A 24,042-nucleotide genomic window follows, 5' to 3' on the forward strand; every position below is an offset into this window, starting at 1 on the left:
CTTGGACCACATGTTCAATGCTATCGAGAAACTTATTATGACTAAACTAATTCAGATATACGTTGAATTTTTAGGATACGCTTAAAATTGCAATGGCAAAACATACATCCAAAGGAGGATTCAAGATTTTGACTGATGCACATGAAGTGCCGAAAGCATGTCTTCCACCAATCGAAATTAGACTTGGAGAAGAACTATCGTGAGTTTTTATTTTTCAGTTAATTTTTTTAGGGCAAATTGAAAGTGGTCTTCCACGTTGCGATCTATTATGGGTCACTAATCTACGGCGTAGACCGCGTAGCGCGTAGCTCTAAGCGTAGCGCTAGGTGTAAGCAATCGGAGTTAACATCAGTGTAATAATTTTTATCTCTTCTATGAGATAGGAAGTCTTTAGGAATTTATGTATTTCACACTTAATTAATCTCCGGTTTTTATAAAATATTAACATTAAATAAATATCGATTCATGATGATCGAGAAATGTTTTAAGCCCTTAAGTACCACTTCCATGAAAAAGAACTCCCTTCTAGTTTGCAGTTTATAACTCGGTCGCGCTAAGTTTGCACCTTGCTGGAATGCGGCGCCTCGACCCATACTAACGAGTACTATTTAACTAACTAAGTCATCATCATCGTCATCATTGCGTGCCTTCTTCGAAACGAAGTTTGGCGATCATCACCCTTTTAAAAATCCCTTGAGAACTCTTTGATTTTCCGGGATAAAAAGTACCTTGTGGCACTCCCCAGGTCTTTAACTATACATATGCAAACTCGATCTATTGCTCCGTTGCGACGTGATCGAAGGACAAACTAACAAACACACTGTCGCTTTTATGATATGGGGAGTGATTTTCCATTTCATATCTATTCTATTGCAGACGCAGTTGTGTACATAATATATCGGAGTTGACTCCTGACTCTATGGACATATTTGAGTTGTATCTTTTGTCAGAAAAAAATTTGAACCCGCTTTCTATTTTATTACGAAAGCCGAATGGTTATTACGTTAAGGTAAGATCATCAAAGAGCAACTTTTAATATCTAAAGTAAAGATGGTAGTGTAGTAAAGTTTATCTGTTCTATAAATCATAACAGCTTATAAAGACGTTATTATGCTTGGTTTTTATTTTGTAATAAAGGTTGCTCTAATAGCAAATGCAATGCACATTGGATGAGGAACACAGAACAAGTAGGTACATATTATAAATTATGATATGAAACTTTTTATATGATATGTTTTCTCAATATAGGTACCTGCCAAATTATAGAGCGCCACCAGCCCTCAACATACTGTATTTATTAGACTAGATACCTTGACTATTCAAAAATCTTTGTATTTTTTTTTAACAGAACAGAACAATGGTCCTTAAAAATTATATATGAAAGAAAACTATGAGATTGCTAAATTTATTTTCATATTTTTCAGAAAGATGCGTGGCCTAGCGGCAACTTTAGAAAGTTTTTTCTAATTAACAGATATCTCTCTATAACGACGAACAGAACTAGCACAGTTTATTTGCGGATGCTATATTTACTTGTAACGTAATAACCTTTTTATATAATTTTACAAATCACTTTCAGACTTAGTTAGTTTTACTAGATGATGCCCGCGTTTTATTTTCCTTTTTAGTTTTATTGCCTTTTTTGTAATGAAAATCTACTAAACAAATAATGCTTTATACCTATTAATTTTAGTGTAAAGCGAGACAACTCGAAAGTAGGATATCTTCAGTTACGACTTACTGCACATGCACAATACGCCACACCGGACTCTGATATGGTGACAACATTGTTGAGAGTTGAGCACGACATGCCAAACGCTGGCGTGCTGCAGGGGTTACAAGTGAGTGTCTTTTTAACCGATTTCAAAAAGGAGGAGGTTCTCAATTTGTTGGAATCTTTTTTTGTAGGGTTCCGTACCTCAAAAGGAATAACGGAACCCTTACAGGATCACTTTGTTGTCTGTCTGTCCGTCCGTCCGTCCGTCCGTCCGTCCGTCCGTCCGTCCGTCGTGTCTGTAAAGAAACTCTATAGGGTGTTTCCCGTTGATCTAGAATCACGAAATTTGGCAGGTAGTTAGGTCTTATAGCACAAGTAAAGGAATAAATCAGAAAACCGTCATTTTGTGGTTACATCATTAAAAAAAAAATGAAAACGTGTTCAAAATTTTCAGAGTAAGATAACTATACCAAGTGGGGTATCATATGAAAGGGCTTTACCTGTACATTCTTATCGCGCAAAATGTCGGAAAATACCCGAGTATGGAACACTCGGTGCGCAAGTCTGACTCGCACTTGGACGGTTTTTATATACCTAAAGCTGAAAGCTTTGAATTCCTGAGTCAATTGAAAAAAGGATCATTTAAATCTCTATCGATATCTAAGAATCTACTTAGTAAATAGAATTATCCTAAGTACTTACTAGTTAATATATATACTTTTGTATTTGCGGATGTTTGTAAAGCTCTTTGTTTTACAGATATGGGGAGGAGTTTTAGGGGCACTCATGGTTTTCTACGGCGTGATTCAATGGCGAGCGGTGATAAATAGAGGAGGTTCTTATATTGCCATAGTTCCACTAATGGCTAGTTATGTAGCTGACGCACTACATTTTGTAAGTAAATAATAACTAGCCGATGTTCGCGACTTCATCCGCGTGGATTTAGGCTAAGTATCATATTATTAAGCAAGGCGACTTACATCGTAAGGGTTCACCTCAAATTTTGTTATTTCTCTAAATGCTACAGGCAACATTACTATCGACCCTTCACGCTCTAGCAGCTGAGGCTGGCACCCTTGGGCTGACGCTACCGTTATCACAGACAGAGGAACAAGTAATTGAAGTCGTGACCTACACTTGTCTTTCTTTGAAGGTACGAGCGTATTCATTACTAAGTATAGTCATTTTTTTTTATCCCGGAGACCAAAATGACGTTTCGTATGTTGTCTGTTTTTACGACTTATTAATAGTGATGTGTTACCGGAATACTGAACCGGGATTCTCTGTACCAAATTTTGTCAAAAACGGTTAAACAGATACGACGTGATAAGCTAACAGACAGATAGACACACTTGCATTTAGAAAATTATTATGGATTCAGTTTTCGTCACGTAAATTTAAACAGACTGTAATTCTCTATTATTGATAAGTAAGTATGTTGTAGTATTTTAGTGGTAATTTGACTTCTATTAGCTCAGAAAAAAACACGGTACTACTAAATCTACTAAAGTATTTATTTTGTTTCTGTTATCAATTTAATTTAATCTTAAAATAAATGCTGTAGCCACAGAATCTGAATTTCTGTGGCTGTAGCTTAGGTGGATATATTTTATTTTCAGTGCCTTAAAATTCTTTGGATAAATTGGAACCAATGCCGATATGACATATTTTTCCTGGATTGGTCCAAATATAACCCAACTATCGAAGGTAGTCTATATAATATATACTTAACATTATATTATTGTAGGTCATGTAGGTATTTGAATGGTTTTTAAATTCTAGACATACCAGTTCAAACCAAATCAAACGACTGGAAATCAGATTTGTTAGCAAGAGAATGGATGTCGTTGCAAACAAAACGAAGGGTTTCACCTGGTTATACTGTGACTATCACTTTATTCGTTTTACACGTAAGTAGGTATACACCTAATCTCCACCTCAGACCTGTTTTACGATTAAGTATAAGGAAAGACATATACTGATCTCTTCTATCTAATACATGCACGCTAAACCTGCGATTGCCGGCGTGAAGGAGCTTGAATTTCGTCATTTTGGCGCTAATAGCGTGATAATATGAGCGTACTTGGAATTAAATATTATTGATCTGTCAATATAATATCAACACGAAGACCATATGATATAAAGTGACAATTTTAATTCCCGGTTTCGCTCGGTGGGACGCTTCGAATCGGTGCAAAAAATAACTGTAATTTTTTGGCACATTTTTTTTTATGGCACACCTCTTGGGTCCTTCTTGGACCTTTTGAGGGACTCAGCTCGCTTCGCGTCGCGGTTGAGATGTGAATATAGCCGTTTTACCTATTCTATACTTATAATGGAAATATAATTCACGATAGTTTAAGGTGCTTTCAAATCGTCAAGTAAAACAACTGAAGAAGTATCTAAGAACCGGCAAGAAACTCTTGCCGGTTCTTAGATTAACCTACCGGTTAATCTTACAGTCAGCAAACGAGCAAGCGAATCACCTGATGTTAAGTGATTCCCGCCGCCCATGAATATTTGCAGTTTGTCTGTTTACTTCATAGATACTCATATCATTGGTTTACTTGTAGTTTCTATCACCGTGGCAGTCGTCTATACCAAAGAGCCAAGGCTACAAATGGGTAATAGCAGTGATTGCTTTATGGTGCTCATACACGGGCCTTCTTTGTACCCGGTTCGTCATTGACAAGTTGGTTGAACCACATTCGGCCAGGTTGCTCAAGGTTTGCACCGATCTTGAAATATCGTTGTTGGTCTTTCAAGAGGAGTTTTATGCCCATTATGTAAATGGACGGTAAGTTCAGTCTTTTTTTAGGGTTCCGTACCCGAAGGGTGCCAACAGGACCTTATTACTGAGTCTCCGCTGTCCGTCCGTCCATCCGTCTGTCTGTCAGCAGGTTGTATCTTGTGAACCGTAATAGGTATAGAGTTGAAATTTTCACAGAGTGTGTATTGTACCTATGTGTATTTCTATTGTTTCCCACCGATTATAACTTCGCAAAGTTCCCGCTTGGAGCGCTGACACTGTAAAAATATATATAAAAAGCTTTAAAATAAGGCTATTATGGTCCATTTTACTTTAACGCTAAAGTGCTTAAATTAGAAAGAGATTAATATCATTAACACTAGCGAACGTTTTTTTTTCAGTAATGGGGACTCAATGGATCTAAGGTCAATGACGCATCCTCTATCTTCATGTCGTATCGTATGTGCACCTCAACTAAGGTACGAGTAGTAGGTACTTAATATTTCGTATTAAGGAAAATATTTTTTGTAAAAAAAGCAATAGTATAGGCTATTGATTGATACGATTTAATGTTTATTGTCTCTCATTTAAAAAACTGTTTACAAAAAAAAACAAAAAAAAAAACAGAAACAACAAACAATAAAATAACAAAAACAACAAAAAAAAGAAAAATAAAATAACAGAAACAACAGAAAACTAAAGTGACGGAAAAAACATAATTTAAAAATACGGTAAAATGGGTCCCACTAGCAGCGGAGTGGATAGGAATGGGTACCTATTTATTGTTATTCGTATTTAATAATATTTTATTTTCCAGGACTGTCTATAAAAAGCTCGCAATAGCAGGTAAGTTCGTCTGAAGAACGACAGCCTAAAGTTACTAGGTAAAGTTCGATGCAGTGGCGCAGTGGTGGGCGTGTGGTCTTATTAGTGGGAGATCCCGGGTTCGATTCCCAGGGACGGCCATTTGGGAATTTATAATTTCTAAATTGTCTGATCTGGTGGGAGGCTACCGCCGTGGCTAGTTACCACCCTACCGGCAAAGCCACCAAGCCACGCTTAAAGCGTTCTGGTACTATGCCGCATAAAAACGGATAAGTGGTATGGGTGTAACAAAAACTGCCTTACCGTCTTAACTCTAAGTTAGTCCGCTACTATTTTAGACTGCATCATCACTTACCACCAGGTGAGATTACAGCCAAGGGCCAACTTGTAATGGAATATAAAAATGTCGATACCAAACATTTAAGTAACTCATCAGTCATCATTATCATGCCTAAGCTATTACTATTAAGTATATTTTCTAAACTTACTAAATATGTGCCATAATAATTATGAAGTATTAAAAATGTTTTTTCAGGCGTTCTAACGGACGGCCATACAAACTGTGAACTTATGACTCAATTTCTGGCTGCATTTATTGAGAGAGTAAGTAAAGTTTGAATCTTATACATAAGTTGGCACAATAATGTAAAAAATGATGTTTGTTTATGTGTTCGTAACCCTTGTGTTCGCGTATCGGAAATTCCACCAACTTTAATATTCCACTCTAGAGAAGCTAGTTAAAAAAATGATTGCTTATCTGCTTGTCTCTTCATGTTAGGCTTTAGACGGCCTGAACTGGGTTGCTAGTGAAAGAACCATGATGGAGAGGTTGTTTGATGTGGAATTCGTTTCAAGAGAGGGTGGCAACATTAGCGTACTTTTGTATGACGCCGACGTCACAACACCTTCGTGCTTTGCTGTTACGTGGTACGTAAAGTAGTTCATTTATTGTTCAGTTTGTACCCTAAGTACTTAACTATCGCCCATTAGCATGGTATTCTGTAGGAACCTACTCAGAAAAAACAATATTTTTTTAGTTAAAGAATATAAGTAGTTAAGTACAAACTTGATGGTTCATTAAGGGGCAAGCGATGGGTCTGGCCGCGACAATGGCAGTCGGGAGTTGTGTGGCGTAAGCTAATAAGTCAAACCCAAAAATAACTTTTTTCTACTTCCGTCAGTTTGTTATATTACGGAATGTTCCTCAATAAAAAATATACCAGAAATCTTGCACTTAACTGAATTTTTAATTCAAATAATTTATTTTTGCAGGTGGGGCGAAGAGTGGACGCTGGCAACATTCGATGCTATGTTATTTGGGTGCATCTTATTCGCCACAGATCAAACACTTTTAGCAGCTTTTGTTACATTGATAGTGTGGAAAGTAAATAATAATATTGTTTTTTATTTACACTGGGCAAAGCTTCTTCAAATGAATGGGGCAAAGGCCCTTTCTTATCCAATGTTTTATCTAAAGTCTATTTCTTCAACAAAATAGGCTTTAGATAAAACATTAAATGAGAACACAAAATGAGACAAAGACTCGAGTGAACATTCACTGCGAATGAACCATCTCCTATCGCCATTCATGAACTGATTTATAGGTATCCTGGATAATACATAGTAGGTATACTAAACTGTGCAAACTATCGGACGTAAAAACTGTATGCAAATGCAAACTATACTTACAGCTACCTAACTAGTTACCTAGTCGAAAGAAATTATTAATTAGTAGCAAAACTTGATTAATTATTTATTATTAACGCATTGGTTTTTAATTCTTTCAGGTAATTAAATTCGCACGAATGTGGGCTGGAAATTGGAATATACAGAGAAAGATTAATTTAATCACCTAAAATAAAAATGGACGGATACGAAAATAAAATTTTATTTAAAATGTTCAGTGTTAGAACTGATAGAAAATGCTAAAGAATTGTTGAAATGATTGTAAATATTGTGATCTTTATTATTTTAGTAGATATTGTAAATGCAAGTCGTGAAGATGTGACTCTTAAAGTACAAAATGTTGATGATGATATGCCTGAGTTGGAAGAATTTGATGCAAGTAAATATTTTAAACCAATTACAATAGAAACTACCAAAGAACCGCGACCTGAAATGGCAGGACCCTTGTACAATTTCATCGTGAATATTTGCGAAGCGATATTAAAAGATTTCTCAAACTCTCGAATACCAACATACCTGGACATATTACACAGAAATCTCAAAGGTTTGGGAACGGGGTATTTAATGAAGATGATGGTCAAAAGGTTTGCCAAAGCATTGTATGAACTAAGTCAATATAGAGGTGAACTAATAAAACCTAAAGTCGAACATTTTTTAAAAGTGATAAAAACCCCTATGTCTAAGATAAAGGAATTATTTAAAGCATTGAATAACATCTATACGGTAAGACAAGATATAAAAATGGACGTTTATATTTACCGTTTGAAACGATACGGTCGAAAAGAAAAGCGGCGTATTAGTAGGTATACTAGGAAAATATTCAAGAAGATAGTTTTTGATACGATAAGAAAGCAAAAGGACGATGTTAAACGGGAGATTAAATTAAAATTTACTCTATTTATAATCGAGTTTTATAATAGGAGTATTTCATAAAGTAGAATATGTACATAAATAACAAAATTCAAAAATGATCGTGAAGTACAACCACAGGTAGGCGCGTAAATGCTGATGGTAAATATATGATTAATGTTTTAGTACTGAAAACTTATTACGCGGCTGTCTACCGTGAAATTGGAAGTATCCTAACTAAAATGGAAAATCTCAGTAATACCCAACAGAAAATTGAATAGGTAGTAAAAATGATTGAAAGAAACTTTATCGGCCTAATGTTTCTTATAATTATTTTTGATTTAAGCTCTAGCATTAGCATTTCAGGAATAATACACGCCAACAAGTCGAATGAACACTTATTAGTCGTGCCCTTAAGGCAAAAATCTTTAATCTCTGAAGGAATTTTTACGAGATTTCTTCGTAATTTATTTGAATTGCTGACAACGACGTTTCCCGAAAAGAAGCTACCGAAATACTGTCGAATTTTGAGCCGATATATAAATAAACTGGACTACAGATACGCTAAAAAGCTAGCGAAGCATTTAAAGCACATGTCTAAAATGTATCGAGACGAATTGAAAGACGAGCTGATATTTTACAAACAGAAACTCAGTACGAAACGGCAGCTCCAAACAGATTTCCTAGAAGCCATGGACCAGATATTCACTCTACAAGAGCATATACGATTTGATGATTATATTTATGACCTAAAGAATTATGGCACCGATGATATATTATTTATAGACAAAGAAACAGAAAAGTTAGTGAATGATGTAATTATGAAAAGTATAATGAGACAAAGTTCTAAGGATCGTTCCGAATTACATAAGAAACTTAAAAGAGCTGTTATAGAATTTAAGAAGTGTAATGAGTGTAATTTAAAATAAACGTATCACAAAAATATTTTATTTTACTTGCCTTTTCCCACTGGATAAAATGTAGCCATTTCACTCTGCAATTTCGGCTTTTTATGTCTTTAATTTACCTTTCATGCATGCAAAAATCCAAAAAAAAAATGAGGGTGTTACGTTACTCCATTGTTATACGCCCTTTTCAAATATACATCCTACTCTATGGGTTTACCTACTTTGATGTTATGCTTCGTTGTGGCGTGATGAAAGGGCAAACCAACAAACAAATTCAGTTTAGCATTTATTTTATAATAATTTATACTACCTACATATTATTTTAAAAGTAGGTATGTAACTAGGTACCTACTCTGTGAACTTATAGATAGTAGGTGTATCATACCCAATAAGGATACTAATTAATGATATCTTTCCGTTATTCCCCGAGTATAAGCTAATAAGTTTATCAACAAAACACACATCGGTGTAGGTAGAGCGTGAGTGGCCCGGAATCTGCAAAAAAATAAAATGTACAGTGATTACACTTCAGAACTCTTTGGGAGTCCGGTGCACAAGGGATGAACTTGTATCCAAGGCATCTACACTTGGTTTTTCACAATTTGTAAATTAAATTTGAATTTCGCGGGCAGACCCGTCGCATCCACCTTGACTTCACTTATTTGTCCTTCGTCCCACATATTTTTAACTAAATTTAAGTCAAATTGAATTTTTGATGAATCAAAAGCAATCGCTAGACGCAAATAAATACGAAATAAGCTCAAATAAGGTAAAACAAAATTTTCCCCAAATAATGCAATTATACAAAAAAAAAACCGAATGAATCGAAAATTATACGGCCATAGACAAATTCAAGTACAGGCAACACTGATGTAATCGCCAGAACAAATGAAATACGGCAACGTCACGCACAGGGGGCTCATGAGTAGGAAAGAGTGATTGCATATTCGGCGTTACAAATAATTTATATATTTAAGAATTTTAACTATATTTAGTGATTAAAATGGCAGATAATAAAAGGTGAGAGTTTAAATACGTAAAATGTTAATACGATAGAAGTGTAAAACGTGTATTTGTTACGAAATGCTGCAATATCATGAAGACATATTCGAAAATTGGCTTGTCATCATGTCTAACATTAAAGTGTTAGATGATTTTTGTGAAAATTGCATCTAATTATGATATAATTGAGTCGTTTTATCCTGGAAAAGCGATTTAAAAGAAAGTGACTGATATTTTTTCGAAATATAACCATTAATTGTGTAGTTCAGACACCGGGCGTATTTGAGTATAATCTGATGTATTTTGTGTAGCCCTGATGATCTTTCCACCGCGATCCTGCGTCGCAAGGACAGGCCCAACCGTCTGATCGTCGAGGAGGCTGTGAGCGATGACAATTCGGTGGTCGCATTATCGCAGGTTAGTGACTGTGCTCTTTGTCTTTTTTCCGTTACCTACCTACCGTGCATGGGAAAACTATTGACACTTTGTAATTATACGTTAACAACTCATTGGCCATACAAACTATAATTTTCGTCACGCCACTTAACATTAGTGCTAACAAATTATACTTCTTAAAATTTTACTATTATTTTATTTGATGACTAATTTTATTACTAGCCCTTAACTTTGATTTCACCTGGTGATATTGTAAGTGATCTCGATGTGCAGTTTAAGATTGAAGGGCTAACCCAGAAGGAGTAGTAATTTTTGTTTAACTTGCACCACTATGTCTTTTACATTCTAACTTTTAAGTGTTGTTGAAGCACTAATTACAGCAATTCTGTACCTTTAGTATTGCAGCCATTGAACCTTTGATTTTGTGTGAAAATGTCTCACAATACTATGATGCTCCATGTGCAATGCAATGTGCTGTGGTGAAAGATATGCTCCACCCACTTGTATTATGATATCAGACAGCTATATTAATAAATCAATACCCATATTTTAAATGTGTGTTTGTTTGTCTTTCAATACCATCAAAATGGTGCAATGGATTGTTGTGATTTTTTGTATGAGTATGAATAAAGACCTGGACAGTGACATAGACTATTTATCGCAGGAATCAGCTAGTAAATGCAATTTCTGTTTCCTTTTCACACCCCGTCCATTTAACTGATTTGACATTTGGTAAAAAAAAACATCTGGATCATGGAAATTCTACTTTTTATCCCAGAAAATTGAAGACAATTTTTGCATTACCACACAATTTAAATTTAATTTATTATTATATACTATAATATAAATTAAATAATTTAATTTAAAAGCCTCAATAGCTCAACGGTTATAGGAGGGGACTGAAATCCGAAAGGTCGGCGGTTCAAACCCCACCTGTTGCACTATTGTCGACCCACTCGTAGCACAAGCTTAACGCTTAGTTGGAGGGGAAAGGGGAATGTTATTCATGATTAAAAATGGCTAATATTCTTTTTTTTTTTAATTTTTATGGGTTATACCAGATTTAAAAAAACTTGAAAACAGCTCTCTTTTCTCCATATTTAGTAGGAAACAGTATAGTGGTTTTTGCATTTAGTGAGCAAATACTAATGAAACTTTTAAACTTACCACATAATATGTGATAGTTGTACCACTACTTACAGAGGATTACAAAGGATATCTGCTGGACTATATCACCTCAGCTGCTTTTAGATGTTATAGCTAGCGGCTATTACATCAGAGAGACTATAACTGGGTATAATTTGTGGCTAGTTTCTTTTATACACCAAACTAAATTTACAGATATAAAATCTAGTGCTATTTTTTATTTGAACCTGCCATTTTAGATTAGAGATTGTGAAACAGAATTAGGTAGCCATATTTCTCACCCACTCTTACCAGAAACAATAACATTTCAGCTTAGCTAAACAGCTATACTTTCACTATTGCAGTTACTATAAAAAATTATTAGTCAAGGGAGTTGGATGGTTTTTTAATACAAATTAAGACACTATAATCATAATTGTTTACTTAATATCATAAAGTACTATCTTATTTATGGTTGTGCTTAGATTGCGTACTTTATACGCCGTTATGGTTCGCGGGCGCCTAGTGTACACAACATCGCGATTATGTTATTTGTAATTTCAACTGACCCACTTTTTTATAAATTTTGGGATAACAGCGTTTTTACTTGCAAAACTTTGCTTTATTTGAGACAATCTTGTTGACAAAATAATGATATAGATTATTTCTATTTCTTGCAATATCATGAGATCATTTCTTAGAATATGATTGAATACATATTACTACTATCTTGAACTGCAAAAAGTCATATGGAAAAGGTCCAGAACGTAATAATGCTATGAATTAAAGAAACTTTCTTTTATACAAGTTTGTGTTTGACTTGCAAATGGTCTAATAATATTGTTAACTACTGCATCAGTCTACAGATCTGAGTTACTCTAAAGAGTTTTAATTCAAAAACCTATTAGAATTTTTTAAAGTTCTCATGCTTAGATCTATAGAGTCTACTTTGACTTTATGATACTGCGTAGGAGTGTCGGTTTTATGAAATTGCCTTGCCCTTAAAAGTTAGCTTGCTTCCATCTTATACTGCCTCAACACTAACTACTAGGGCAGATTTCAGTGAACGGCTAACTTGTATTGGTATAAAAAATATATATGGATGGGACTGTCAGAAGTCTTCCCAAAAGTCCCAACGACAACTGTACAGAGTTTCAACTCAATGGGATGAACAATGGAGGAATGAATAGGTAACAAACAGATAGTCAGACAGACAAACAGTATTTTTTATATAAAAGAGAATGAGATATTCTGTATTTGTTTATTTAGAAATCTACATTGCACAAACACATTACGGGAAAACAATACAAAATACATAAGAAACTATTGTTTAATGAACAGAGTTATACAGACAGACAAACATTATTTTTTATGAACAAGAATTAGGAAACTGTTTTATTTACTTATTTACTGGCTGAATTCGTCCGTGTGGATCCTGTGGAAACTCATTGATTTTCCTGGATAAAAAGTAGTCTAGGTTACTTTCCATCCTTTCAACTATCTCTGTGCCAAAAATCAAGTCAATTGGTTGCTTAGTTAGGGCGTGAACGAAGAACAAACAAACACACTTTCTAATTTATAATATTAGTTTAGGTTTAGTCGTCTGTATTGCACACATACATTGCTGGAAAATAATACAACACCCAGAAGAAAATATTGTTGTATGTGTTTTATATCTATGTCTGTATAGATAGATATAGAAAAATTTTGTTATGCAGGCCAAAATGGAGCAGCTACAATTATTCCGCGGCGACACGGTCCTTCTGAAAGGCAAGCGTCGCAAAGAGACTGTCTGCATCGTCCTCTCAGACGACAACTGTCCGGACGAGAAGATCCGCATGAACCGCGTGGTCAGGAACAACCTGCGCGTGCGACTGTCCGACGTGGTGTCGATCGCGCCTTGCCCATCTGTCAAGTATGGAAAGAGAGTTCACATCTTGCCTATCGATGATTCCGTTGAAGGTTTGACTGGGTAAGTTACATAGTATCATCATCATCATGATCAATTGCTGGCTCACTACAGAGCACGGGTCTCCTCTTAAAGTGAATTTTGTTTAAGTCTGTTGCCTAAACAAAGTCAAATTTAAATTAGAAGTATTATTTAGGCATGATAGTATATTGCTCAAACATTGCTTATTTTTCTTCAAAATTACAAAAGATAGTTGGTTTAGTAATCCTGCAAATAATACATTATTTTCTTTTTAAACAGAAACCTATTTGAAGTATACTTGAAGCCGTACTTCATGGAAGCGTACCGGCCCATTCACCGCGACGACACGTTTATGGTTCGAGGAGGTATGCGCGCCGTGGAGTTCAAGGTGGTGGAAACAGACCCGGCGCCCTACTGCATCGTGGCGCCCGACACCGTTATACATTGTGAAGGGGACCCCATTAAACGCGAGGTTAGTGCCAGTTTGACTTTAATACCTCTGGAATAGGCGTAAGCTGCAGCTAACCTCACTAACTTTTTTACAAAATCGTAATTGTATGTTCTCATGTAAATGAATTCCTAATGAGAATAAAGTTTCTTTAACTGTACCTACCAAATACTTTTAGTAGTGTATCTTCATAATAGTAGGTACATGAAATTAAATTAACAACGCCGTTAATTCGATTTTGTTTGGTCAGATCAACAACAACTTTGGAGTCATTTTACAATTTTTTTTTGACTTGATCTGATTGTTATATTCACTTACCAGCTTTGCCTTATCTTGCCTGTCCGATTTTAGCAATCTGGTTTCTAACATATCAGCACTTTATTTCACAATCCAACTTAGTTTATTACATTTTTAGATAATCATAAAAGTGTAGTTCATAACTATGGAATTCTAATTATACAGCATAAAATTTTTTGTTTAAGATTTTCTATTTTAAACATATGAAACTGTATCGTCAATGACTGACAGACAAGGTGTGCCTTGTCTGTCAGTCATTGACGATACATTAACTGGTGGCCCTAGAGATTTGGAGAAAGTGTTCCTTGTCAAAAATGTATTTAAGTGCATCATGTTTTTTATATTGTACCTTTAATATCTCCATTCTATATTATTGTTTTGCTTACAAAATATTGTATATTGTTGAATAGGAAGAGGAGGAGGCCCTTAACGCGGTAGGCTACGACGACATCGGTGGTTGCCGCAAGCAGCTTGCTCAGATCAAGGAGATGGTGGAGCTACCGTTACGTCATCCTTCACTCTTCAAGGCAATCGGAGTGAAGCCTCCGCGCGGTATTCTCATGTACGGGCCGCCGGGAACCGGGAAGACACTCATTGCACGCGCTGTAGCTAACGAAACAGGTATGTGTATAACAACTTTCACATTACTCACTAGATGGCGTTGTATGGAGATGAATCACGCTAGAGAGGTTTTCAATCGTCAGATATAGAAATTACAAGCTATTTTTTTACTTTATTGGATACATCTGCTTGGATAGAGCAGGAAGTTCTCTGTTTATTTTTCTTATAGCAGCTATACATAACCTGAGCCGGTATCATTTTTACTTGGTCACCATCTACAATTCCGTCTAAATAATCTTCATTTTTATAAGAATAAGAAACCACAACATAAATTATTCACATTATAAAAAGTTCATGTTTTCCATGAAATTTGACAATAGAACTAAATTAGTGTCTATAGAAGAGCTATTTGAAACAAAAATCTATAAATCTGTATAAATTATAGTATGACATTGGACATGATTAAGCAAAAACGGCCCACAAAAATATTTTCTTCAGTAGGACCTATCTTGTACTACATCATTTTGAGTTTCACATATCAACATTATCTTAAATGTTTAATGTTTAAACTACCGTGAGTTATTTCCATTTTAAGTATAACTAGTCGCGCTTACATCGACTAAATACGTGAGTATAGCTGGTACAGTTTATACTTAAAATCGATATTATGTTGTACACAGGCGCATTCTTCTTCCTGATCAACGGTCCGGAGATCATGTCGAAGTTGGCCGGCGAGTCGGAGTCCAACCTGCGCAAGGCTTTCGAGGAGGCCGACAAGAACTCGCCCGCGATCATCTTCATCGACGAGTTGGACGCCATAGCTCCCAAACGTGAGAAGACGCACGGGGAGGTCGAACGTCGTATCGTCTCGCAGTTGCTCACACTTATGGATGGTAAGAAACTTGATGTTATTAGATACCTAATTAATATTAGTTGTGGAATTCCCTTCTGGCGTCCATGTTTCCGGCGACCCATAACCTAAATACTCTAAGTATAGTAACTTAGTAAAGTAAGTAGTAGTAAAGTAAGTAACTTTATATAGCGAAATTATTTTTTTATTACTGTGCTACAGTTATGCAGAAATCTTACTTTTTAACCAACTTCAAAAAAGGAGGAGGTTCTCAAGTCGTTGGAATCTTTTTTTTTATGTATGTTCACCGATTACTCAAAAATGCTTGGACCTGTGGATGTGGAATTTTTTTTTTGTTTTAAAGGGTATATATACTTTGCAAGTGGTTCCATATAAATTTGGTGAAGATCTGATGAATATCTTCAGAGATGGAGAACAGAACTCAATAGATAAGAGTAAATTGCTCGCGATTAGTGTAATAGCTTAGTAAACAGTAGGTTTTTAACTAGGCATAGCATATTATAGTACAGTGGGGACAATTGTGAAATAACGATATACGATTTTAATCTGCGTTAAGTTTCACTTTTGTGCGGGATGAATTTTGCCGATTCAACTTAGTAGTTATTTTATATCAGCATACTTTAAAGTAATTCAATGAACAGTTGTTATCAAATTTATTATCTTGCACGCAGGTATGAAGAAGTCTTCCCACGTGATAGTAATGGCGGCCACTAACCGGCCGAACTCGATCGACTCGGCTTTACGTCGCTTCGGTCGATTCGACCGTGAGATCGACATCGGCATTCCCGACGCGACCGGTCGTCTAGAGATCCTGCGTATCCATACCAAGAACATGAAGCTCGGAGACGACGTTGACTTGGAACAGGTATATTTCTATTTACAAATCAGCATGTGATCTTGATTCAAAATTCAAAATTCAAAATATTTTATTCAATTAGACTTTTACAAGTTCTTTTGAATCGTCAAAAGCATCTACCACTGAATCTGATGAATTTTATTTGTTCATCTGATAGTCCTACTCACTCACTCACCAAAGTCCAAAATCCAAAAGAGGAAGCGCTGGGATAACCAACTGTTAGTAATAAATAAGATGTTGAAACGTTTTCTTTGTTTTCTTTCAAAATAATTTTTTGAGAAATATGTCAATCTGATTTAACTTGTTGATTTCCATAAAAAAGGAGGTGGTTCTGTATTCTGACTGTTTTTTTAAATACTGCATGTATTTAAAAAAAAACTGGCCGAATATTTTTAAAACATTTTACACCAATTTCTCTAATATTTCTGGACTGATTTGCAAATATTTTTTTTTAAATTAGTTATTAAATATATTATAATTACCTTTGTGTCACAAATGTTTTGTTAAACTTTCATGGTGGAAAGTTAAAAACGTATGTTGTCCTCAGATAGCAGCAGAGTCTCACGGTCACGTGGGCGCAGATCTTGCCTCACTGTGCTCCGAGGCTGCTCTTCAACAAATCCGCGAGAAAATGGACCTTATCGACTTGGAGGACGATCAAATAGACGCAGAGGTTCTCAACTCACTCGCCGTCTCCATGGATAACTTCCGTGTAAGTTCTATTTTATATTTATTCTTTTTATAGCAGTATAAAAAATACCGGCCAAGTGCGAGTCACACTCGCGCACCGAGGGTTCCCTACTCGGGTAATTTTCCGACATTTTGCTTGATAAATCACAAACTATTATGCTTAAAAATAAATAAAAATCTGTTTCAGAATGTACAGTTTAAGCCCTTTTATATAATACCCCACTTGGTATCTTACTTTGAAAGTTGAAAATACTAATTATTTGTTTATGAACACATAATTTCTTTTTGTGATGCAACCACAAACTCACAGTTTTCGGATTTATTGCTTATTTGTTCTATAAGACCTACCTACCTGCTAAATTTCATGATTAAGTCAATGGGAAGTACCCTATAGGTTTTCTTACCAGACATGACAGACAGACAGACAACAAAGTGATCCTATAAGGAGGATTCCGTTTTTCCTTTGGATGTATGGAACCCTAAAAACATCTCAAAGTAGTGAAATATGATGTATTTCTTCTGATTTATCTCACATACTGTGTTTTTTAGGATGTAAGGATTATTTTTTTTTTATAGTACGCGATGACTAAATCCTCACCATCGGCACTCCGCGAGACAGTCGTGGAAGTTCCCAATGTGTCGTGGACGGACATCGGCGGTCTGCAGAACGTAAAGCGCGAGCTGCAGGAGCTGGTGCAGTACCCTGTGGAGCATCCCGACAAGTTCCTCAAGTTCGGCATGCAACCCTCGCGCGGGGTGCTCTTCTACGGCCCTCCTGGCTGCGGTGAGTAGTGCCCACATTCCGACAAGTTTTTCAACTTTGGCATGCAACTCTAAAGTTTCTAGGTGGGTGTGTGCATGCGTGCATCATGAATATGTATGCGTGAATTGGGCCTTCACAAATCGCGTATTGAAACAAGATTGAAAGAGATACGCTCGTATTAAGGTGGCTCAATAGCTCGTTCGCATTTGTCTTTGCTGAGAACCCTTTGTTTTTTGAACTGTGGATATGCATATGTGTAAGGTTGATTGAGATAACCTATGAGGCAGGGGTTAGGTTTCGGATGTTGTGCCTAATGTGAATTTTGAAATAGAATAAAATTTATTTAGCTTTTTTATCTGACATAAAATCTGTTGATTAGGAATTTAAGTTAATTAGTTGAAAGGAAAACTATAAATTGTTATATTATGCCTTAACAGGTAAAACACTCTTGGCCAAAGCCATCGCCAACGAGTGCCAGGCGAATTTCATTTCCGTGAAGGGTCCAGAACTGCTCACCATGTGGTTTGGTGAATCTGAGGCCAATGTGCGAGACATCTTTGATAAGGTACGAATATTGTTTCACCCCATTTTGCAGATCAATTTTAATACAAAATAAAAAGAATCTTGAAGGACTACAATAAAACATGTAATTTTTTTTCAGTTTTTAGTTTTCAAGCTACATAGTGCATAGTGATTTTGAATAAATAAATAAATAAAAAAAAGGAGTCGCCATATTTGCTCTATGTGTCAAATGTCATACTTTTGACATGACAGTTGACAGAGAACAAATATGGCGAGTCCTTTCTCAAAATTTACGCATTATACATCAAAACGAAAATTTGCAGTTTGGCAAAATGTTAAAAATTTGTGTTTGCAACTATGAGCAGTTATAAAAAAACGATAAGATCCCGTTCATAATTTCCATTGTCGATTATGAAGAGTTAAAGTTAACTATGTTGAGGGGTAGGCTGGTTAGCATTCCTTATGTTTAAATTAGAATGGGGCAATAAAAAGTTAATTTAAGGCAATAATCCCAATCCTTTCCGTAGGCCCGGTCAGCGTCCCCCTGCGTGTTGTTCTTCGACGAGTTGGACTCCATCGCGAAGTCCCGCGGGGGCTCCGTGTCGGACGCGGGTGGCGCGGCGGACCGAGTCATCAACCAGATCCTGACTGAAATGGACGGCATGGGCGCGAAGAAAAACGTGTTTATCATTGGTGAGTGAAAATAAACTGTTAAGAAGGGCGTTCATGGAAGCGACAACTCGTTGCTAGGTAGTGTAAAATAGTGCTGTTTCCAGAGATGAAGGAAATAACGTTATCTGTGTGTCTCTCTTTCCCTCTAACTGCACCTCACCCTGGAGAGACCGGGTGAATGAATTTTGCTTGAGAGATTTTAGTCAAAAACAGCAAGCAATTCAATGTTCGACGTTTGGAATTACGCCTATTTTTCCCAAAAGAATTTTTCTTTTACCCAACTAAAGACATTTGAAATTATCATAAAGTGTGACAAGACATTGTTAATTTTTAGGCGATACGCCTTTTTGTATCTACATTTTATAAGTTTTCTTTTTTGTAATCTATCATTTGTGTTTTGTGGTGCAATAAAGAATAAAGTATATACAATATATATTATACATACATACATACACTTCCAAATTATGAGGTGTTCCAAAGTATATACTCAGTTGCACATGTTTTGTGTGTCAGGCGCGACAAATCGGCCCGACATCATCGACCCGGCGATCCTGCGGCCGGGCCGCCTGGACCAGCTCATCTACATTCCGCTGCCCGACGAGAAGTCGCGCGAGGCCATCCTGCGCGCCAACCTGCGCAAGTCGCCCATCGCCAAGGACGTGGATCTCACGTACATCGCTAAGGTGAGGCTTTCCAATCACATTCAACGTGACCAATTGTCACGTTGCTTCTCGCTTTTTAAATAATAATTCTTATCAATATGTTACCATAATGTTTGCGGATGCTCGCGTGGATGGTTTCTACGCGATCATTCGCAAGCGTGCCGCGTCCATGATGCGCAGGCTAATGAGTAGTACCAACACTCTACTCAGCGCATCGGCCATGAAACTGGATAGTCCCACTGGAGGTGCTGGGGTGGTGCGCACATAGGCGCCAGGGACTCCCTCGGGCATTGTAGTGTTAGGATTAGTTGTTTGACTAAGTAAACTAAGTGATTGTTGTTATACTAACTCATAGTTATTTTTTTTTTTTTTTTTTTATTTACTAATAGACTTAATTTAAAGAGAAACATTTTTCACCATTTTTTATAGACCAAAGCACTAGATAAAACTGGTGGTTATGTGTTACAGCCTGAAATAAAGGTTTATTTATTTATTTATATAATTTCCACCAGGTGACGCAAGGCTTTAGTGGTGCGGATCTGACGGAGATCTGCCAGCGCGCGTGCAAGCTGGCCATCCGGCAAGCCATCGAGGCGGAGATACACCGCGAGAGGGCCCGCCAGCAACAGCAGGCCGCCGCTGTTATGGACGTGAGTTGATTTCCACCACTACCACCAAGCTTTGCATCCCGCAAAGCTTCAGCAGGCTCAATAAAGTTAGAACCCAGAGCCGTTTAAAAAAGCAAGGCTTCAGCGGTTCGGATCTAACGGAGATCAGTCAGCGCGCATGCAAGCTGGAGTTGTAGTACCTCAAATTAATTTTTAAAATCCAATTTGGTAGACATATTTTTGTGAGGATAAGAGGTATCGTTTTCGAGGTTTCTTGAGGTGCTTATTACGAAAATGACATCTCTTTCAAAAGTAGGTTGGGTCAGTATTAGTTACGTGGTGGTTTTTGTTCAGATGGACGAGGAGGACCCGGTGCCGGAGATCAGCCGCGCGCACTTCGAGGAGGCGATGAAGTTCGCGCGGCGCTCCGTGTCCGACAACGACATCCGCAAGTACGAGATGTTCGCGCAGACGCTGCAGCAGAGTCGCGGCTTCGGCACCAACTTCAGGTGACTACGATTTGCCTCCTTATTTTACATTTTTAATTCAAACCATTCCTTTCCATCAGCCTGTATGCGTCCACTGCTGGACATAGGCCTTTCCAAAAGCCCGCCACCAACCACGGTCCTCCGCCATCCTCATCCACTCGCTTTCCTCCACCTTCTTCAGGCCATCAGTCCAGCGGGCTGGGGTCGTCTCAAAAAATTCAACTGGACTTACGTTCATTCTCAATGTTCAATATACCTGTAATCTGTAGATAAGTTACTTAGCAACGTTGTTATTTTCCAAAAATTGTATGGTCTTTTTGTCAAATAATAATGTTGCTAACTACTACTACTGATTACAGATAGATTGAATATTAAAAACAGATGTTAGTCAATTGCCAGCAACTTAAAAACAAACTATCATTACAGATTCCCCGCGTCAGGGGCGGCGTCGGGCGGAACAGGGACGTCGGGTGGGGATCAACCCACCTTCCAGGAAGAGGGCGGCGACGACGACCTGTACAGTTAAGTGCCGGGTGCGCCCCACCCCGCGGCAGCAATCTGTGAACGCACGCTCTGCAGTCGTAGAACTGACGTTATTGCATAAGAATTATCTTATAAATATACTTTAGGAGTACGTTTCGGGGACCGTACGTAAAATACGTCACGTATCAACTCTTTTATTATTTTTAATTGTAACCGTAAATCTTTCGTTTAACTTGCCCATTTTCATATAGCGACCTTGTATCCAATAACAGAACATTAGAAAAATTTAAAGTAATTAATGGTACGCGTCTGCACTTTCGAGATTCGGCAAATGATTCGAGTTCGGGCTAACCTTATATGTTCAGCATTAGGCAAATTAACTGGCCGAACTGTTCGGGATACGGGATCATGTATTGTTTTTGGCAAATTTTTAAATAAATTTGGCAAATCAGACATTCTGTGGCAGCGAATAGTCCTCCCTCCCGGAAAAAACACCAACCAACCAACCAACCGATTGCCGCGAGCCACAGAATTCCCGATATCACGAATCATTGCCGGATCTCGACAGTGAAAATTATCCTCTGAGCACTTCTGTATAATCTGTGTAATTGTGTGCCGCACACTCAGGGCAAACGTTAACTAATGTTGGCAAGTGAAGGAGTGTAGAGAGGCCTTGGTCAAGACAAAAAGTCTATAGAACATACTTTGTCTTTGTTCAGGCTTCACTATCAAGCTAAGACAATGCCAGTATTTATAAAGCTAACTTTTTAGGAAAAGGTAGATTTTTTTAATGTGTCCCTATTACATATTATATTTCTTTTTTAACATTGCTGAAACACTTTAGTGTACGTATTTTACGGACTGGGTGCCCCTTACGAATGCATTCTGGGTGTTTTGGACGAAGTGTTGCAAGCACGGGCACCGTTTCGAAATATATTTCATAGACAATAGAATAGACCAGTCTGACTGGCGTCGCAACTCCGAATGAACATGTATAAGTATTTATTTTATAATTCAACCATCATTTTGATTCGCTTATGTTTAGTTGTATTGTTTGGAAGTACCCGCGCGGCCGGGCTGTGTATGGTCCTATGATAATGTAATTGTTACCCGTAATTGTCAGATCGTGTGCGTAGGCGACGTCGGCCTGTGCCGACATTACACAATATCGCAGTGATTTTTATTGAATAAAAGATTTTTATAGTCCAATTATGGTGTTTTATTTAATTACTATTTGATACCCCATTTGATACCCAGACAAAATACTAATGCTGAGATCTACAGAGCGCACTTTGACCTTGCTCAGACTTAAGTCTCTGCTTGAACGAGACAGCGTTATACCGCTGGCATAAATCTGTCTCATTTTAACTGAAACTTAAGTCTAAGCAAAGTCAAAGTGCGCTTCTATAGATTTCAACCTTATAGGATAGCTTTTGGCTTCGCGTATACGGAGACGCAGGCGACAGTTCAGCACAGCGGCGTTTCTTGTATACAATGCGTTATCATAGAAGAGATTAAAGCCCTGTCCTGTGTTGCGCGGCCTGCGTCTCCGTATACGCTTAGGGCCGGCGCACATATGGCGGAGCGCAGCGCAGAGCATGCCCGCGAAGTTTTCTAATCGCGTGACACATAACACGAATTTCGACCAGAGAATGCGCGAGCACGCGCGGGACTGCGAGTATCCGCACGGATTTTAGGACAATGTCGATAATACTTTCGACTGTGAAAAATGCTCTGCGCTGCGCTCTGCCATATGTGCGCCGGCCCTTAGGCTTAACAGCTCCTGCTAACTTCACAAAATAATATGTAATCCTACTAATATTATAAACGCGAAAGTTGTTAAGTAGGATGGATGTTTGTTACTCTTTCACACAAGAACTACTGGACAGATGTGGCTCTTTGGAATGGAGATAGATTATACCCTGGAATAACACAAGACTATTTTTTATCCCGGGAAATCAATGAGTTTCCATGGGATTTTTAAAAACCTACATCCACGGGAACGAAGTCGCGGGCATCAGCTAGTGTTTTATAAGGAACGAAGCTGCGCTAATCATTCCATCTCTTTCACACTACACAATGATCGAATAAAAATAATCCATCTTTTCGATTCATTTATTGGCACGCGTATACGAAATAATTATGAGTGGAGTTTTCAAGATAACACTCGTTGAAACTTCAAAGTATTCTGCGAAAAGCAGTGGTAGGGTAGGTAGTTACCGTCTGTGAGAGTAGCGACTCGCGATGCGAAGAGTAAAGACGATCTGAGTTATATCCATAGATACTAATGTTATAAATGCGAAAGTGTGTCTATCTGTTTGCTAACTTTCACGGCCCATCCGATTTTGATGAAAGATAGTTAGCTTAAATCCCGGGGACGGACATAGGCTACATTTTATCCCGGAAAATAAACGATTTCCAACGGGATTCTCAAAATTACATCACATAAACCGATCTTCAGGCTTCCGTACCCGAAGGGTGCATTTTCTGTCCGTTCATTCACGTTCGTTCACGAGATGCAGCCCGCTGACAAACAGACGGCTGTTTGTCAGCGGGCTGCATCTCGTGAACCGTACCTAATAGGGAGATTGACAGAATATGTATTTCTATTTCCGCTATAACAACAAATACTTAGCAATAAACATTTCAAAATGGCTGCCATGCTTTAAGTGGTTTTTTTCTTGTACGATGGTACGGAACCCTTTTTTAACCGACTTCCATAAAGATGGTTCTCAATTCGGCGCGTATATATATTTTATTTTTTTAATGTATGTACTCTTGTGAGTTATGGGGAAATAATAAGGCAGATTAGCAGTGGATGAACTGGATCACTTTTATTAGGTATAACAAATTAATTCAGAGAGCTAATTAATACATGTCGATGCCGCCATGGTTGCCCAAGAGAAGAGGAGCTAAGTAAAGGTTGGCTGTCAA

At 37.4% G+C, this 24,042-nt stretch overlaps 1 protein-coding gene across 2 annotated transcripts; it reads left to right on the forward strand.

The window, feature by feature from the left end:
* Positions 1 to 1,485: 1,485 nt before the first annotated feature.
* LOC123875645 (transitional endoplasmic reticulum ATPase TER94) lies at positions 1,486 to 22,317 on the forward strand. Of its 2 annotated transcripts, XM_045921595.1 has the most exons (24): positions 1,486 to 1,540; positions 1,694 to 1,841; positions 2,477 to 2,611; positions 2,745 to 2,870; positions 3,337 to 3,427; positions 3,509 to 3,627; positions 4,291 to 4,514; positions 4,868 to 4,954; positions 5,807 to 5,894; positions 6,070 to 6,218; positions 10,048 to 10,153; positions 12,976 to 13,229; positions 13,467 to 13,659; positions 14,343 to 14,553; positions 15,174 to 15,386; positions 16,036 to 16,229; positions 16,768 to 16,932; positions 17,487 to 17,694; positions 18,111 to 18,238; positions 18,723 to 18,888; positions 19,381 to 19,550; positions 20,042 to 20,179; positions 20,492 to 20,646; positions 21,052 to 22,317. In XM_045921595.1, the coding sequence occupies exons 1-24, from the start codon at positions 1,521 to 1,523 to the stop codon at positions 21,149 to 21,151; spliced, it is 3,588 nt and encodes a 1,195-aa protein (XP_045777551.1). In that variant the 5' UTR covers positions 1,486 to 1,520; the 3' UTR covers positions 21,152 to 22,317. The 2 variants fall into 2 exon arrangements, with proteins under 2 accessions (XP_045777551.1, XP_045777550.1); XM_045921594.1 differs by lacking the exons at positions 1,486 to 1,540; positions 1,694 to 1,841; positions 2,477 to 2,611; ... (5 more) ...; positions 5,807 to 5,894; positions 6,070 to 6,218 and adding an exon at positions 9,593 to 9,754.
* The last annotated feature ends 1,725 nt before the right edge of the window (positions 22,318 to 24,042 follow it).

Source organism: Maniola jurtina, chromosome 20, assembly GCF_905333055.1.
Source record: "Maniola jurtina chromosome 20, ilManJurt1.1, whole genome shotgun sequence".
Taxonomy (NCBI): domain Eukaryota; kingdom Metazoa; phylum Arthropoda; class Insecta; order Lepidoptera; family Nymphalidae; genus Maniola; species Maniola jurtina.

Coding starts and splice junctions, on each gene's coding strand:
- LOC123875645 (XM_045921595.1), top strand. CDS start 1,521: ATGCTATATTTACTTGTAAC. Junction 14,554..15,173: donor CGCTGTAGCTAACGAAACAG/GTATGTGTATAA, acceptor TGTTGTACACAG/GCGCATTCTTCTTCCTGATC. Junction 16,933..17,486: donor TCTCCATGGATAACTTCCGT/GTAAGTTCTATT, acceptor TTTTTTTTATAG/TACGCGATGACTAAATCCTC.